This window comes from Callithrix jacchus, chromosome 2 (genome assembly GCF_049354715.1).
Source record: "Callithrix jacchus isolate 240 chromosome 2, calJac240_pri, whole genome shotgun sequence".
Classification (NCBI taxonomy): Eukaryota; Metazoa; Chordata; class Mammalia; order Primates; family Cebidae; genus Callithrix; species Callithrix jacchus.
Genome location: NC_133503.1, coordinates 64,167,603 through 64,186,025, shown reverse-complemented (window position 1 = coordinate 64,186,025; position 18,423 = coordinate 64,167,603). Strand labels below are relative to the sequence as shown.

Sequence of the window (18,423 nt, the reverse complement as noted above, 5' to 3'; positions counted from 1 at the left end):
TAACCCTAAGTTGAGTCAGGTATAACCGCACAGGCTCATAGACCACCCGTATAGGTGGAAGGTTTGGGTGCTGCTTTGCCATCACAGATGATGGGGATATTGCAGGCTTTGAGGCCTGAAATGGCAAGTACCTAATGCATTCTTATTATTTATTTATTTTTAAAGACAGAGTTTTGCACTGTTACCCAGGCTGGAGTTCAGTGGCACAATCTCCACTCACTGCAACCTCCATCTCCTGGGTTCAAGTGATTCTTATGCCTTATCTTCCAAGTAGCTGGGATTACAGGCCTGTACCACCATGGCTAATTTTTGAATTTTTAGTAGAGATGGAGTTTTGCCATGTTGCCCAGGCTGGTCTTGAACTGCTAGACTCAAGCGGTTCACCTGCCTCAGCCTCCCAAAGTTCTGGCATTGCAAGTGTGAGCCACTGCAACCGCCCCTAATGCATCCTTTTCTTGCTGTTTGTTTCACCTCTCAGAGAACAGAGGGTTCTAGAGGGGGAAGTAGTTAGGGATGTATTTATAACCAATTAGGAAGATTTGGGTTAATGATATGGAAATAATATAAACCTTTAAAAGTTCTCAGTCTGGGCAACATAGTGAGACCCTGTCTTTTTAAATTAGCCTGGCATGGTAATGCACACTCGTAGTCCCAGGTATTAAGGAGGCTAAGGCAGGAGAATTACTTGAATCTGGAAGGTTGAGGCTTTAGTGAGCCATGAACATGTCACTGCGCTCCAGCCTGGGCAACAGAGCGAGATGCTGTAATTAGCTATGTTCTGATATTAAATTTAGAAACAAGATAAGGAAGATAAGTACCCTGCCATTATTAGAAAGATTGAAAGAGCTAAGTTTGTTAGTCCGTGGCTAGAGACGCTGAAGAAAAATGTGATTAGGGCTGAAAGATTCTGCAGTTTGAAATTCTGATAAATAATTTGCCAATTCTAGTGATGGAAAGGCAGAAGTAGAACCCCATGTGATTATCCTTGGATTTCCCTGATTTTAAGTAAACATAGAAGATGGAAGAGAGGCAGCCAGGTGCAGTGGCTCACCCCTGTAATCCCAGCACTTCGGCATTACAGTGATAGGGCAACACAGTGAGACCTCATCTCTATAAATAATCAAAAATTAGCTGAATGTGGGGGCACGTGCCTATAGTCCTAGTTACTTGGGAGGTTGAGGTGGGAGGATTGCTTGAATCCAGGAGTTTAAGGTGGCAGTGAGCCATGATTCCGCCACTGTACTCCAACCTGGGTGATAGAGTGAGTTCCTGTGAACCTTTGAGAATGGTACCAAGAAGATCAAACCCCAGATAATGTAAAATTGTCCAAGATGTTGAAGAAGTAAACTGAAAGAGTTGAAGACAAAATAATTAATTATTTGGAACAAAATTATAAATAATGAAGTGATCGTGTGGTCAGCTAGATAGCATAGTGATAATAGAAAGAAACAACATATTTTCATTCTCATGAATATAATTCCTGCCCCCCCCCACCCCCATGGATAATGGCTTTAAAACAAAGGTTAGAAAAGTTATATTTGAGAAAGATGTGAAGATACCTAGGAATCACGTAGCTCCTATAAACAAGTAAGCCTAAATACATTGTATGCCTGGATGATGGCAAAACCTGTGGTTGTGATTTTTGGGATTGTAGAACATTGTGAAGTAATTGAAAACCAGTATGCAGAACTGTTGGGCACAGTTGTGCCCTGTATAGCTTGTCCAGTTACACGTGGCAGTCTTGCATGATAGCACCAAAGATGATTGACATGAGCAGACATCCTGGTATTAAGAACTCGAGGAGGTGTTTTCAGGGGATTTAGCTATTCAACTTGATGCTGCACTTCAGCAGAATTCTTAGATGAGTTTCAAAGGCTAATTGTGTATGGTTGTGTAAACCTAGAAGGATGTATAAGACTGTTAAAAGTTGTTCACGTCTCTGGGAAATGGGATTTAGAGTCTTAAAAAATTTTGTGCATCTACACTTTATAATTTTTCTATAATGAATGTGAACTAGATATGTTTAAAAGGGATACAGAGCAACTAGCGTCAACATGTAAGTGAAAAATTGCATTACAGCTTTATGTAGTAAACCCCAGCATGGGAACGTGAAAAGCAGGTATAACAAACTCACTTTATTTTCTTTTTGTATAAAAGTTACCAGGCTAGTAAGTGGGTCTGAAGAATGATGTAAAGATGGCAATATCATCACAGGTTGGTTTTTCCAAATACCCCCGAGGACAGAATGGAGAGATGTGGGCTGGGCAGGGGCACATACAGATGACTACAGACTGGTGGCTTAGTGTGGGTGTCCTGGGCATATTGATGAGTGCATCAGTGTTAGCCTGGAGGGAAATACTATAAAATAATAGCTACTAATAGCTAGTGTCATGGGTGCTGTCCTTGGTTCTGACCCATTTAATGTGTTTACCAATACGTTTTAACATGTTTGCCTTAGTACTTTAGCCCATCATGCAGGTCTGGTATGGAATACCCACTCTTCTGGATGTGACAAAAACCAGAATTCTAGAGACTGAAATGGATGGGTCAGACAAAGCTTTGAAGGTGAATTACAGTAAGGATAAATATAAACTCCACAAAGCTGCCTGCCCCCCCCAGCTTTACAACTAGCTGTACAAATAAAGCATTAGGGGAAATTGTTTTAATAGATGTAATAGAGGCCTAGGATTTTATTCTTAACTTACTGACGTCTTAGGTGTCTTCTGATATGACTGTCAGATGAAGACAGTGCAGCCTTTGACCACATTAACTGTAATATAAATGACATGTGGAACGGACAGTGGTCCCAGTATAGTCTTTATTATCAGACCATAGCTTTGGTCTTCGATCTAGTCCAGAGTAAGAGAATTTTAGTATGTGAAGGACTTGGAAATCATAATACCAGTGTAATAATAGTCATTCTTAGAGTTGAAGAAACTTAAGTTAATAAAGCATTTTTAATGCATCATCTCATTTTGATATTTTTAGAATCAGGTAGAGATTATTATCGTAATCTTATACAGATGAGGAAACTGAAAGCTTGATAATAATTTACCTACATCAGGCCTTTCAATACTGAGTTTAGTGCTACTATAGTACTACTAGTTATTTTGAGAAAAAAGAACAGACATTAACCTTGTAGAGTGCTTTCTTGTCTATAAAATGTTTTCATAACACTGTTTAATTTGATTCTGACAGTGTGAGAAAGGACAGTTGTTACTGGTGATTACTGTTTTGTATGTTAGAGCACAAAAATTCCAGGCACGGGGATATTTCAGTGTTTGTTTCATGTCATAGAACTAGCTAGTAAGTGGTGAACCTGGGACTTGAGATGGCAATTTTCTGACTATATGTTCTGTGTTCTTGTCCCTACATAGAATAAGCCTGGGGATAAACTTTATTTCTTGTAACTACAGAAGACGTGCTTACAAAAACCTCTAAGATTCTAGGATTTGTAGACATGGGTTTATTGCTTTTGAGGATTTTCCCCATCTGTTTAGGAACAGAAAATGGATATTCACAAAAGGTAGATGAAAAGATTGACAAAAATACATTAAAGCACAATCGACTTTAATTATTGGATTGTCATTTAACTTTTCATACGTTTTTCAAGATGAGTTGGTGTTTTGACTTTTGTCTTCTGAGCTTCCAGGGATTCACAGGGGGTATGGATTAATGGGGATATGATTTGTTATGAGAGACAGTGAATAAGATGGGAATGAACACAAACTTTGAAGCAAGAAATCTGAGTTCCAGTCTTGGTTTTACCAGTAGTAAAGCCAAGGTAGTATATAATCTTGAGGTCTTTATCTCTCTGTGCTTCTTCTGTAAAATTTGGGCCATCATTGTCCTATAGAAGTGCTGTGAGAGTTATATAAAATAAAATGAAACGTCTTTTATCATAATATTTCACAAATACATAGCTGTCCAAGATCAGCTTTTACACGCAGAGAAGAGTTGCTGTCAATTGTTTTATCATAAAAATCAGATCCAAAAAGAAGTGTATATGTTTATGTACTCATGAATTTGAATATCTGTAGAACTTTTGTTATTACTAAAATATTTTACCTGGTTCAGGATTTCTTTATTCCTCTTATCTTTAAGGAAATGATGGCTGGTACCTTTTCCTCCATTCCCATTCCCTCACACCCTTTTCTGTTTTGTAGAGCAAGGCTTAGATCACATAGCAGAAAACATTCTTTCATACCTGGATGCCAGGTCTCTGTGTGCAGCAGAGCTGGTATGTAAAGAATGGCAGCGAGTGATCTCAGAAGGAATGCTTTGGAAGAAGCTGATTGAACGAATGGTACGCACTGATCCCCTATGGAAAGGACTTTCAGAAAGAAGAGGGTGGTAAGTACTTGGGTTGCTTGTTCCCTTGAAAAAATTTCATTGACATAGAGTCAGCTTGATTACTCAAAAAGGCAATTATACTTGTAAGTGTGCTGGCCTAGTTTTAAAAAGGCGGGGGGAATGAGTGGTCAGAAGTTGGAAGAAAAATTTAAAGTCATTAAAATTTCTCCTTCTGAAATGTGTATTTCCTTTATTAACTGTACTATGTAGTTTGAATGGGAAATTTATGCTTTTATGCTTTTTCCTTCACATTTTTCCTAGGTCATGATACTATGCATTTATGCTTTTTCCTTCACATTTTTCCTAGGTCATGATACCATTATCAAAATATAGATATGAAAAAAATATGAAAAAGTCAAGTAGTGCCATTTTGCTGTTTGCTATTACTTATAGTTGAGGAAGTAATAACAGTGATAGGATTTTTCGGAGAAAACTCATAACTCAGATGCAGCTTTATAGCTAGCTTTATGCTGTATGGCCCAGTTATCACAGAGAAAGAGAGAGCTAGAGACAGAGGTGCAGAGATGGGGCTGTATTTTCCTTATGAGTGAGGGTCAGAGCTGTATTTTCCTTATGGGAAGAAGTTTGATGTGTACTAAGTTAGATTTTTCACAAAGCTACATCAGTGCTTTTTATTAAACTCTATGGAATGAAAGGCTAGATTGTTGTGTATTAGTACTGAGAAAACAGAAGACTACGATTATGTTAGAGAGCTGTGAATTGAGCTAAACTTGTCTCTAACATGTAAATTTGTCAGAAATCCCCCTTTCGAACTGTTAAAGCTTAATGCAAGTTAAAAGACATGAAAGATAAATCTTTGTCAGCACCATGTTTAAAAAAAATTCACCCTTTTATGTGCAAAAATGTAACATCTGTTTGTTTTTATTTGCCAGGGATCAGTACCTGTTTAAAAACAGACCCACAGATGGCCCTCCAAATTCATTTTATAGGTCATTATACCCAAAGATTATCCAGGATATAGAGGTAACTTTATGATTTATCTGTTTTATGGGCTCTTTGCGTCTTGTTCTCAACTTTTTATGTTGCCTTAGAGTATTCTTTTGTTCTAAAATCGTAGAACTAATAATTTTTTTTAAAAGTTGAGCTTTTGAAGTAAATGTGTCACCATGTATAATCTGCAGCTATTCTTCAGAGAAGATGATGTCTTTTGCAAAGAATGTCTAACTTTTCTAAACATGAAATGCTTCTGCAAGGCTGCCAGTTAACTCAAACCTTAATCTAAAATCATCTTTTTATTCTAATCTGATAAATTTTCCAAAATCCAAGGCCCTGTTTTTTTAAGTAAGCATCTTTTTACATTTTTGAGCCATCTCTAGAGAACTAGAGACGGCACATTGAATTTCCTCTGTACATTACTCATAGTTTTTCATAAAAATGACTCAGATATCATTCTAAGCAATAGTTAAATGGATTTTATAGGGCAAATTATGCTCCTGGACTGTTTTGGATTTGAGCGTAACTTCACCAGACCAGTAAAACTCTGTAAACTTGATGAGAAACATTGGAGATGTTTGATACCGTTCATGTGTTCTAATTAGTTCAGTTTTACTATTTAGCCTTTTTCCTTGAACCAGGAAAGACATGCACAGGCATTTCTCATTAACTCTTTCACATGTGTTCTTGGCAGGTCTTGGTTACTTCACTGTTTCCTCCTTGGCAGAAAAGTTTAGCCTTTGCTAGGCAATGCAATATCACCCATAAAGTTATACTCGGTTTCCCAAATGTGAAGTAATCCTCTCCCTCAGGTGATAGACATAAAAGTAATTGTGCCAGAATTCATTAACAGAGAAACATGTGCTTTTTTGGACCCCCTCCCCTCTTCCAGGCAGATGTGAATAATGGAATCATTCCATTAATAGTAAATCTGAATGTGACTAGAATATCATTATTTAAAACACAAACTGTCTTGAGTAATCTGCTCTCTGAAATGATCTATAAAGTAACCCTTTAAGGACGTTAAATAAAAGCTTTTGCTAGATAAATCATAAAGTTTAAGATGTAATTGACCATCTGCAATTCAAAACTTAGAATAAGTTGCCCCTACAGTTGGTGTTAACTTTAATCTTAGGTTGATGTGTGTGTGTTGTAGGGGAGATGGGGCTGTCTCTTACCCCAAGGTAGTTGTTCTAAGGCATTGCTTATGTACACGTCTTAGAAACTATATTACCTTCTGTTTCTTTTTCCCTTGATGAGGGGCAACTACAAAGTTATCTGCAGACTTCTTTGAATAATTTAATCAAGAAATTCTTTGAAAAGAATAATGTTTTAAGTTAATTATGAACAAACAGGAACCCTGGAAGAACTCTGATCAGGTTGAAGATACGGCAACATAGATTATTTGATTGAATCCTCATGGCTGCTATTCTGATTGACAGTGTGAATTCAATATTCTGTGGCATGACAGTATGTGACACCACCTGCCATCATCATTTCCTCAGGCTGAAATGATATTGTAAAGTGGGAGAGGAGGCAGATGTGAGGGGAAACAGCTCTGGGGGAAAACCGTATGTGACACACAACCTCTACATCATGGTGGTCTACCCAGTGGTTCTTAAAGTGTGGTTTGGAAAAACCCACTGGTTGGCCACAAAAGTCTTCTCCAGATTTTTGTGGGCTGGACCTCTTGATATAAGGGATGATGTTTATACTTTGGTATATGCACTGCTAGTAATAATAATAAAAATAATGTACCACTAATAGCATTTACTTGTGCCAGATACTTTGTTAAGTACTTTATAATGCATTTTCTCATTTAACATTTTGGACAAAACCTGCAAGGTAGGCCAAGTACTTATTTAAATTTGAGGAAATCTTAAAAGATTAAAAAGGTTAAACAGTTTAGTCAGGATCACACAGCTATTGGGTAATTGAGTCTGTGATCAGCCATATACCCTTCTCTCCTTAATACGAGTTTTTCACAATAGACCACTGGCACCACATCAAAATAGATTTTTTTATTTCTGTTTTGAGAGTGTGTTTTATTCTGTCCAGAATAAATAATATAGAGAGTTCTATGTAGAGAGTTCTTTCAGTGATCCATGGATCAAATGAGAGACTCTAATGAGCTTGGCTCTGTCCATATGGCTGGTATGAAATCCTCACAAGCAGACTATAATAATTACAAATACCCACTTCGAGTCCTTGCAGTGTATCAAACTATATTGGGTGATTTACATAGATTATTGTTTTTTATTCTTAAAACAAGGTGCATGTTATTATCTTTATAATAAGGGGAAACTGAGACTTAAAGTTTTAGAACTTGCTGTGTAATTAAGTAGAAGAGATGGGATGGGATTTTTAACTGAGGTCTCTCTAGCTCTATCTAGGCTGAGAGTTGTCATTTTCAGAGTGGAAAATTCAAGAAGTATGGGAGAAAGAGGCATCTTTTATGCCCGCTGAATTTCAAGGTGGTCTTTACATCTTTCTATAATTGTGTGAATATTCAGTGTCCTTGGCTGTTTGTTAAAAAAAGGGTGTGAATTAAGATCTGATTACTGGGCCCTGTTTTAGTTCAGTTATGGGAAAGTAGTAGGGTTTTAAGCACATTGCAGAAAGATAAATTGCACTTGGAATGTCAAGTGGCTGTTTATGTCCCCCATCCCTCCCCAGTTGCCTGTACATAGCTTCAGAGTCTCTTATGTTTTTTTCCCTTGTACTTTGCAAGGTTGCCAGTTCACAACACCTTTTTTTTTTTTCTTTTTTTCCTTCTTCCTCCACCTCGACAGCTTGGCTTACGTGCCAGCTCCCGTAATCTGTACATTCTCAGATTTGGCTCTGATGAGCAGATAGGAGGCGTTCATCTTTTGAATCTGCCCTTCTACATTGACCCACCAAAAATTGGATTAATTTTAAGGGAAAAATAGAGAACCTGGCGTAGTGCAGCCAACTCGTGTTATTCAGGAAATAAGGATGTGAGAAATGGAGTCTGGGGAGAATAAATATGTATTATAAGCTTTCTGCAAAGGTTCATCTCGCCTGGGTGTTCTTGCCACACATAGAGAGGGTTTAGAGGGTCTCCGAATTGAGAAGGAATTCCTAGAAAACCTGAGGCCCACTCCTAGAGGAAGCAGCCATATTATCCTTTGCTGTCTAAAGTCTTAGTTGTTGTTATTATTATTATTGTTACCATTAATGGTGGGCTGACTGCTAGATACTTTGCTGCAACTGATTTAGTTTAATCCTCAAATTGTCAAAGCTGAGATTTTACTCCAAAGCTCATGCTGTTTTCACTCTAGCTTGTCCCCAGGTGTCCATTAATAGAGAGATGGGAGTTGTTATAATGGCCATAGAGTTCTGGTATTCTGAACTTGGATTTTTCTCTTTTGCCATTTGAGTAGTGATAAATTCCTTCAAGTAATCTACCTTCTTCCTCTCTTCATTCATTGCATTAAAGCCTTTGAAGTGCTCTTCTTGGACAGACCACTGGGAAAATGATGGTGTGTTTTATCACACCTTTTAATAAGCCACATTTTATTCAGGGAAAGCAGGGAGCTTTTTTTGTGGTTTGCGAACCTGATATTAACATTGTCCTGACCAGAAAATGTCAAAACTTGCCCACCCACCCAGTTGTGTTTAGGCTTCTAAAAATAATGTTATTCCTCTATACTCAGACATCTGTTTTCACTCTATTGCCAATTTAAATGCCGCTGTATACTCTGTGTATCATGGCTACTTTCCCAGTATTTTGAAAATTTGCACAGGGTAAGGGGATTTTACAAGTTCTCAAAAAACATGAAATATTCCTCTACAGTAGCCATACCACATGATGGCTAAGTGAAATGATAGGTATCCACATAATTAAAGAGGTGCACCTGTGTATGACCTCTATTCCTGCTACTGACATTAAGATAATAGTTGGATTCCATTTGAAGGCTGAGCCTGTCTTCCTGGGAACGTTGAGGGAAGGCTAAGGCATGTTAGCATTAAGTATCAGCCTAGACTGAGGCAATAGTATCTGGCACCTTTGTGAGAATATATATGTATTTGTTGTTGCACCTCACTCTTATTTTTTGGTTAGTGTTATCAACAGCTGAAGAAGAACATAACTGCTACCATTTGCTGGCACTATAATGAGAGCTTACAGACATAATCTCATTTGAACCTTACAGTGGTTTTGAGGCAGTAGATACTACCATTCCCATCTTTACAGAGAGTGAAAGGCCTTTGCCAAAGTTGCTATTTGACCTAGGTATTTTTTACTACAGAGGGCTACCTGCCAGTTTTAAAGATCTAGTTTTTCTTTAAAAACAAAAACAAACAAAAAAAAACCCTGGCTTATAAGCATTCAAGTAAGAGTCAAGGTCATCAGACATCATGGCATAGTTTTTTAGGTCAGTATAGTTGACAGGAAGTGCTGCTTTCTTGTGCAGGTAGCCTTGGGAATTGAGAAGAGGAACTACCCAGGGTTGGTGCACAGCAGAGCGGTCATCTCCCTCATCTGGCTCCATGTCTGTTTCATGGCTTTTCAAAACAAGCTATACTTTGGGATTCAGGAAACTAATGATTTTTAAAACAGTCCTAGGTGAGGACTTTCTAAAATGACACATTAAGAATTGGCTGACAAACTATTTGTTTTAAAATGCAGAAACTTATTTGAGAAAAGTAGGCTTTTTATAAGTATTGAGAAGCTAAGCCATTTGCTAACTGCCGTTCAACTTAGAATAAAAGTCTGGTATCTAGCAGAGCTTTTGAGAGGTCCTCTTCCCTAGCTCTTATTTGAGGGCTGGGGATGGGGATATAGCCCAGCCTTTAATGTTGTCATCCTCTGTCCAGACATTTCAGCGGACTGATGTATCACAGGCTGAGTATGTAGACTGACCCTGGCTCCTCTGTGTAGTCTTCTGTGCTGTATCTTCTGGGTTTTGGGTATACAGTTAAAGATTGTAGCCACATCACCCACTTCTAGGAAACATTTTATAGTAGTGGGAGAGCATGTAGGAACTTCTTTTTGGTATAGGGATTCCCCCCACCCCCTCTTTTAAATTAAAATAATTGTTTCCCCCTCAAACTCCCATGTGATAATAAATGTGCTTTTTCTAGTAATTGAAATATAGAGCGTAACAAAGCTGCTTACGGATTCAGTGACCTTTTTAAAAGCAATTATATACCTCTTAAACCTAAGACTGGCTATATGAATTTTAAAAATAACACCTGATATATATGTAAAGACATGCTCTGAATTCATCACTGTAATACTTTGGGTTCACATGAAGTCATAAATTCACTAAGAGTCACTGGCCACAAGTTAGGCTTGTTAGCAGTACATCTGCCTCCTAAGTCAGTATTTTCCTGGAATGCTTAGCATGTTGAGATGGCTCAGTCACTATCTAAAAATATATTGTTTCTTTAAATAATTCCAAGCATTGAGTTCTGCTTAAGAAATGCCTGTATTCTAGACCTCTTTTTAAAAAGTTGCTTATCCAGGTAGATCTGTTGTCTACCTTGATAGAGGTAGCAGAAGTGGGTTGGGTTAGTTATTTGTTGGTTTTGAAATATGCCTTTTATTTATCCAACACTTTACCAGGTCATTAGAGACAATGACCCAGGCTAGGAAGTTCTGACTTACTGGCAGATGGACAGATGAGTATTTCCCCTTTATAGGCATCTCCATAGCACCTCCTTGCATCTCCTGAGTGTTAGAAATATGCCAACCTTCCCCTATGGATGTGTATGGGAGTTCCTTGAGGGAAGATACTATATTTCCAGGACTGTTCTTAAGCATTGGGGCCACAAATGATGGAAATACTCCCTTTTTAAGTATATGAGTGTCGGTATCTCCAACCCTCCATTTCCTTTTCTGTAAAATTCAAACAATGATTCTTGCCTGAGTTATGATTAAATTAGCTACAAAACATATAAAGTGAGTGGCATAGTGTTAGGAAAACATAGTGCCTGGCATATAGCTTTCAGTAAATTTTAACATTTTAGAGTGCACAGAGGCATACTGTCTTCAAAATAAAAAGAAATACAATTTGTTAGCTGTCAGCAGAGCCAGTAATTAAATACCTATTACCTATTGTGAATATCTCCTTTCTTCAACAAAGCAAATAATTAGACCATAGAGATAATTAGCTACTCAGAGAGAAATTGTATCCTGAACTGAAGTGTAATAGGTTATTGCAGTCCCTGTTGTCCCCTAATTTCAGGGATCAGGAATTCAGACTTTGGTTACTCTTAGTAGTGACATTTTATCTTTTGAGCCTTAAAAATCACTCATGTCTACTACCAGAGGTTAGGTCTTCTGGTGCTCTGGGCATGACCTACTTCTTCAGTAAACTTGGCCCAGTGGTCTCAGGCTATAGAGCTCATTATCTCCCTTAAGCCCTGCAGCACTTAGAATTCTTATCACTCATTTGGCACTTATATTTTATCTGGAATTGTTGCTGATCTTTTTATGTTCTGTGTGCACTGCCTCAAGAGGCAGGCCCATCTTGCTTTGTAGGTATTGAATGTTAGCAGCAAAAGCATGGGCTCAAAGTCAGAACTGAGTGTGATTTCCAGCTGGTCTGATTACTGATTTTGTGGCTGCAGGCAAATTGAACTCTGTTTTCTTGTTGTACAAAGGAAATACTAAGAGCTTCCTTCCAAGGTTATTGTGTAGATCATTTAACCAAATAAACTTAGTTCAGTGTCTGTTTAGATCCAGACACTATGGGCCTAGGTATTGGAGTGCTGCCTCCCTGAATGCAGTATGCCTCCTGTTGTTCTTTTTATCCTTAATTCCCAGCACCGTACCTGGAATATATAAACATCTCAGCAAATGTTGAATGAAAGATAAGAGGAACAAGAATCCAGGGCCAAAATGAGATATTACAGAAACATTAAGGAGGTTAAAAATGATAGCAAATAAAATTTTTCCTATTTAGTTGGCTTATAGTAGTTACTCATTATCTTTTCTCATTGATCAAGACAATGCTTTGTTTGGATGCATAGATTGTCAACGTATGCTTAATGATGGTATTTTAATTGGGATTAGGGAGCGACCCAATGAGTTATTATTTATTTGCATATTTTGGGTGCAAATGGCATTCTTTAAACATACTGAATTCTGTCTAGGCCAGTTTTTTCAAGCCCAGTCCAAAACTCATTGGAAATCTTATGACAGTTGCCAAATGGGCAGGGAAAGTTTAAGAAAAAACATTGTTGGGTTAATGTCTTACTTGGAAAAGAGCATAATTCCTATCCACAGACAGTTATACAAACCAAGATTGGGGTATCGGTGGTATGCTGTTTCTGGAAGCAACGCCAAAGTCTGAAACCTAGTAGAATAAGTTGATTCACAAAAACTCATCTCTTGCCTCCTTTTTCCCTAGACTATAGAATCTAATTGGCGGTGTGGACGACACAACTTGCAGAGGATTCAGTGCCGCTCTGAAAATAGTAAAGGTGTCTACTGTTTACAGTACGATGATGAAAAAATTATCAGTGGCCTACGAGATAATTCTATTAAGGTGAATGACTGAATTTTGTATGTGTTATTTTTAGAATCGTGGTTATGTGTTAGACACTAGATGTGACAATCTTTCCATTTACTTGAGATTGGTTTTTATCTCTTCCACTCAATCCTGGCAGCTCTCAGCGTAGTTCTAAAGAACTAGAGCCAGAGCATTTCCTCGTAACTAGTACAGGACCCTGGATTGTCTCACTTCTTATTCTTCTCTAAGCACATTCACCCTGTATATTCCATATTAGGTGTAAATAGAAAATATCCCAGTATTACAGGGCTCTTGATTACTTTGCCAGCTGGTAAGAGTATTGCTAGTTTTTAAACCAAAGCTGTTACCTTTTATAGTTTCTGAGAAGGACTTAGAGAGTAATACCATAGGGTAATAGAGCAACTTACATTGTTTTCATTCAGTTTTCAATAGTAGATAGACTGGATTATTTCTCCATGTTTAATCTGTTTGATGGCTGATCTGATTTGATTTTATTTTACATTGTTTGTAGCTTATGTCCTCATATTTAAGAAAACATTGAGCTTTTTAAATTTTGTAGAAAATATTTTAACTCAGAAACAGGGAAGTTTGCTCTTCTGTTGTATAATTCTGTGAATTTTGATAAACACACAGAAGTGTATAACTGTTACAACAATCAAGATACGGAGCGACCCTCTCATTCCCCCAGTTCCTTTGTCCTGCCCCTTTCTTTTCCTGGGCTTTTCTTTCTCTTTCCTGTACTTACCCATTCACCTGTTGAAGGACGTTTGTGTTGTTTCTAGTTTCTCACAATTATGATTAAAGCTATCATAAATATATACCTGTAGGTTTTTTGGGGAACATCAGGTTTTAGTTCATTGGGTGAAAACTGAGGAGTGAGTTGCTGGCTCATACGGTAAGCATATGTTTCACCTGCTAAGAAACTGCCCAGCTGTTTTCCAGAGTTCCTCTGCCATTTCACACTCCTATCAACAGTGATGAGAGTTTTGCTTTGTTGTTGCTGTTTTATTTTGAGACGGAATCTTGTTGTATCACCCAGGCTGGAGTACAGTGGTGTTGTGATCTTGGCTGCTGGGTTTGAGTGATTCTCTTGGCTTCCTACCTCAGCCTCCTGAGTAGCTGGGACTGTAAGCACATCCCACCATGCCCAGCTAATGGTTATATTTTTAGTAGAGATGGTGTTTTTCCATGTTGGCCAGGCTGGCCTTGAACTCCTGACCTCAAGTAATGTGCCCGCCTCGGCCTCCCAAAGTGTTGGGGTTACAGGCGTGAGCCACTGTGCCCAGCCTGAGAGTTGCTTTTGTTCTGCATTCTTGCCAGTCCTTGATAGTCTCAGGTTTTTTTGATATTAGTCTTTTTTTTTTTTTAAAATAGAGATGGGGCTTCACCATGTTGGTCAGGCTGATCTTGAACTCCTGACCATGTATGTGGTTCTCCCGTCTCTGCCTCCCAAAGTGCTGGGATTACACGTGTGAGCCACTGTGCCTGGCGATATTAGCCATTCTAATAGGTGTGTGGACATACATCATTTTGCTTTAAATTCACATTTCCCCAGTGATGATAGTAAGCATCTTTTTATGTGCTTACTTGCCATCTCTATATTCTTTGGTGAAGTTTCTTTTCAGATCTTTTACTCATTTTCAAAATGAGTTCTTTTTTTATAATTTTCAGAGTTCTTTATGTAGTCTAGATACAAGTCCCTCGTCAGATATGTTTTGCAGATATTTTTCCCAATTAGTGAGTTATCTTTTGATTTTCTTAATGATCTCTTTAACGGCGCAAAAGAATTTAATTTTTTTGTTGTTTGGTTTTGGTGTGTGTTTTTTTTTTTTTTTTTTTTTTAAGAGATGGAGTCTCATTCTGTCACCCAGGCTGGAGTGCAGTGGCACAATCTCGGCTCACTGTAACCCCCACCTTGGAGGTTCAAGTGATTCTTGTGCCTCAGCTTCCCACGTAGCTGGTACTACGGGCATGTACTATCACGTCCAGCTAATTTTTTTATTTAGTAGAGACAGGGTTTCACCATGTTGGCCAGGATGGTCTTGAACTCCTGGCCTCAGGTGATCTGCCTGCCTCAGCCTTCCAAAGTGCTGGGATTATAGGCGTGAGCCACTGTGCCTGGCTGAAGATTTTAATTTTGATGAAGTCCAACTTATCATTTTTTTCTTTTATGGATCATGCTTTCCATGTTACATCTAAAAATCCTTTCACCGGAGTGTCTTGAATCTGTAAATTTACTTCTTTTATTCATTACATTTCAGAAGTCTTCAGCCATTATTTTTAAAAATATTTTTTCTGTATCAATTTCTTCTTTTGTTCTGAGACTCTAATCACATAAATATTAGATCTTTTGATATTCTTCCATATTGTTTTCAGTTTTTGTTCCTTTCTTTTCTGGATAATTTCTATTGGCCTATCCTCAAGTTGACTGAATTTTTCATCTCTTCATCTCTATTCTCCTGTTACTCACCCCGCTGCCATCAAGTCATTTTTTATTTCAGGTATGATATTTTATAGTTTCTGTTTCTCTGCTGAGAATTACTCTGTTTTTCATTTACCTAAAGCATGTCTATCTTTATCCAATGGAGTATAGTTAGTTGCCTAACGTCTTTAAACATGTCAGCATCTGGGTAATCTTCAGCTTGACATGGAGTGGTTGATTGTCTAGTCCCTGAGAATTGATCCTTTTCTTGGTTTTTGTATGCCAGGTAATTTAGTATTTTGGGCATTGTGGATATTATGTTGTAAAGACTGTGGGTCCTGTTACGGTCCTCTGGAGAATGTATTTTGGGTAAGTGTGTTTTTAACCAGATAGTCAACTTAGGGTTCAGAACACAAGTCCTGTCTTGACTTCATCAGAGAGGCTGGGGGTATGGTTCGAATCTCTTTTCCACTGTTCAAAACCTTTGCCAAGCCACTTTGGGTCTGTCATGGGCTTTCACTACTCAGAGGTTAGTCTGAGGCTTCAGCAGTGCTTTAAATGTCAGCTCATTTAGACAGCGTTTGCTGTGCTGGTTTGGTCTCTTCTGTGCAAGTGCATTTCAAGGGTAAGCCCAAGTCATGTGTTGTTTGGGTTCTTTTATTTCCAGCTCTTTTCTCTTGGATTTCCCTAAGTCTCTTCAGCTCATAAGGACATTTTTTTCCCCCTTTCCTCTGGCCAGAAAAGTTGGGTCACTCTTGGATTTTTGTTATATTTTCCACTGTTCTGCAGTGTGTCTCCATGACTGGGGCATGAGCCCTGTGAGAAAAGAGAGAAAAGAAAGCCCCAGAGATCTTTTTCTAGCCCGTCTGCCTAGAAAGGGGGATTTCTTTCAGAATTTTAGCTCCATGTATTGCTATTTCACTGTAGAGCTTCCCGGTCAGGGCCTGCCTTTGAGCAAAAGCCACAACAGGAAGAAAGGGGAAAACTGGGTGTGGTGACTCATGCCTGTAATATCAGCTCTTTGGCAGGCCATGGCAGGTGGATCACTTGAGGTCTGGAGTTCAAGACTAGCCTGGCCAACATGGCGAAAACCCATCTTTACATAAAATACAAAAAATTAGCTGGGTGTGGAGGTGGGCCCCTGTGATCCCAGCTGCTCAGGAGGCTGAGGCAGGAGAATCGCTTGAACCCAGGAAGCAGAGGTTGCAGTGACCAGGGATCCCACCACTGCATTTCAGAGCAAGACTGTCTCAATTTAATAAAAAAAAAAAAAGGAAAAGAGAAAACAACAAACAAAAATAATGGTAAATTCACTCCCATGCAGATTGTTTCTTCCGAGTTTAACCCATTGCCACATCTACCTTTTAGTGCCTCTCTCCCCTTACTTTTCAGAGTTCTCAACTAGTTTTTATCAGGAGTCAACTGGAGAGAGATAGATTGTAGCGGGCTTTCTCTATCTTGGCCCTGTTTTCTGTTATTGTTCTACTTTGGGTAAAATGTTTTTTTGCTTTTTGTAAATAACTTTTTATTTTTTGTTTTTTAAAAAGTGAAATAGTGGAATTTTAGTAATTTTAGCTACCTAGGGCAAAAGACACTCTGAATTATAGAATATAAGAAACTGTTCTGGTGAATCTAGAGGATGTTAGCAGGCAGTCTAGACAGAGAATAATGCTCTCCAAAGAAGTTTAGATAACATTACACAGTGTATCTTCAGGTTAGAAATTCACAGGATACAGTAGTATATGAAGGCTTTGAGAAGGCCTACAATAGAGACACTGTTTCCCAAGTTCCAAAACTTATTTGACCACATAATTTTATTATTTTATTTTATTTAATTTTTTTTGGGAGACTGAGTCTTGCTCTGTCACTCAGACTGGAGTGTAGTGGTGTGATCCCAGCTCACTGCAACCTCCACCTCCCGGGTTCAAGAGAGCAGTTCTTCTGCCTCGGACTCCTGAGTAGCTGGGACTACAGGTGCCCACCACTATGCTTCTAATTTTTTTGAATTTTTAGTAGAGACAAGGTTTTACTATCTTGGCAAGGCTGGTCTCAAACACTTGACCTCAAGTGATCAGCCTGCCTTGGCTTCCTGTACTGCTGATATTACAGGTGTGAGCCACCATTCTTGGACCACAGAACCTTATTTTTATGTATACTTGATAGCCCTAACCTGTGGCCACCATACTCTAGAAAATGTGACATATGCTACTATTTAATCCTGGTGGTTTTTCTTTAAGGAGTTGATAAGAATGGTTTATATCAACCTTGCCAAAGCATTCTCTGGCTGTGGGCTTGTAATTCATTTACACTAGATGTGTTTTCTAAAGAATTCTCTTTATTGAGGCATGAGGCACACCCATTTGACTTAGAAGACATAGAATAGTAGAGCAGAAGTACACTTTAAGGAGATTATCTGGGCCAGTGGTTAGAAACCTTTTTTATTGTGCTCTGCAACAATCTTCGATCACTAATCACTTTAAAAATAACCCAGGTTACGTTAGGTCAGAAGTGAAAAGCAAGCTTTGCTGTCATAGAAGGACATTATACTTCAATGTCTACAGCATTTATAAAATCTTGATCACTTACAGTAAACTGTAGGAACACTGCAAATTATGATGGGATTGTTGTACATGTCAAGAAATAGGTCCCCCGCGTCTGTTTTTAATAGTTCAATCTTTGAACAAATTAATTCCCATCTCTCATTAGATATGAACAGTATTGATAACTTGGAAACACTGGAAAGATTAAAAGAAGGGAGCGGGTTTGGTATATAAGAAGTTGCTTCTTGTCCTGACAAGTAAAAATCTGAACAAACTGAAAAATGAACCGTTCTACTTAGATTCATAAGAGAATCTAGAGGTCACAGGAGAAGCTGCTGCCCCACAAATTGGAGAGATAGACAGATACAGAGAATCATAACTCACTGGAGCAGAAACAGCTGGGAAAACCAGTGCCTGGGTAGGGTAACCTGAACTGTAATTGAAATACTGCTGGAAGCTTAGTGTGAGGCAAGTCTGAGAAATAAAAACTGAGGAGGACCCAGTCATCGGGGATCCCCACCACACTTTTGTGCCAAGAGCTCTACCAGGTTCCCACAGTGATTATCACAGAAAAATCTTGAGCTTCCAGCAGGGGGAAGGGAAAAGAAATCTTTTTTTTTTTTTGAGTTGGAGTCTCGCCCTGTTGGCCAGG

General features: G+C 38.5%; 1 protein-coding gene across 24 annotated transcripts in view; it reads left to right on the top strand.

Moving 5' to 3' along the window:
- Positions 1 to 18,423, top strand: part of FBXW11 (F-box and WD repeat domain containing 11) — a 140,840-nt gene that overhangs the window by 95,820 nt on the left and 26,597 nt on the right. For all 24 annotated transcript variants that reach the window (XM_008990915.4, XM_003732297.5, XM_078364550.1 and 21 more), the window contains 3 exons: positions 4,167 to 4,353; positions 5,247 to 5,337; positions 12,687 to 12,824. In XM_008990915.4, coding sequence (XP_008989163.1) covers positions 4,167 to 4,353; positions 5,247 to 5,337; positions 12,687 to 12,824 — 416 coding nt within the window. The remainder of the gene's footprint in view (positions 1 to 4,166; positions 4,354 to 5,246; positions 5,338 to 12,686; positions 12,825 to 18,423) is intronic.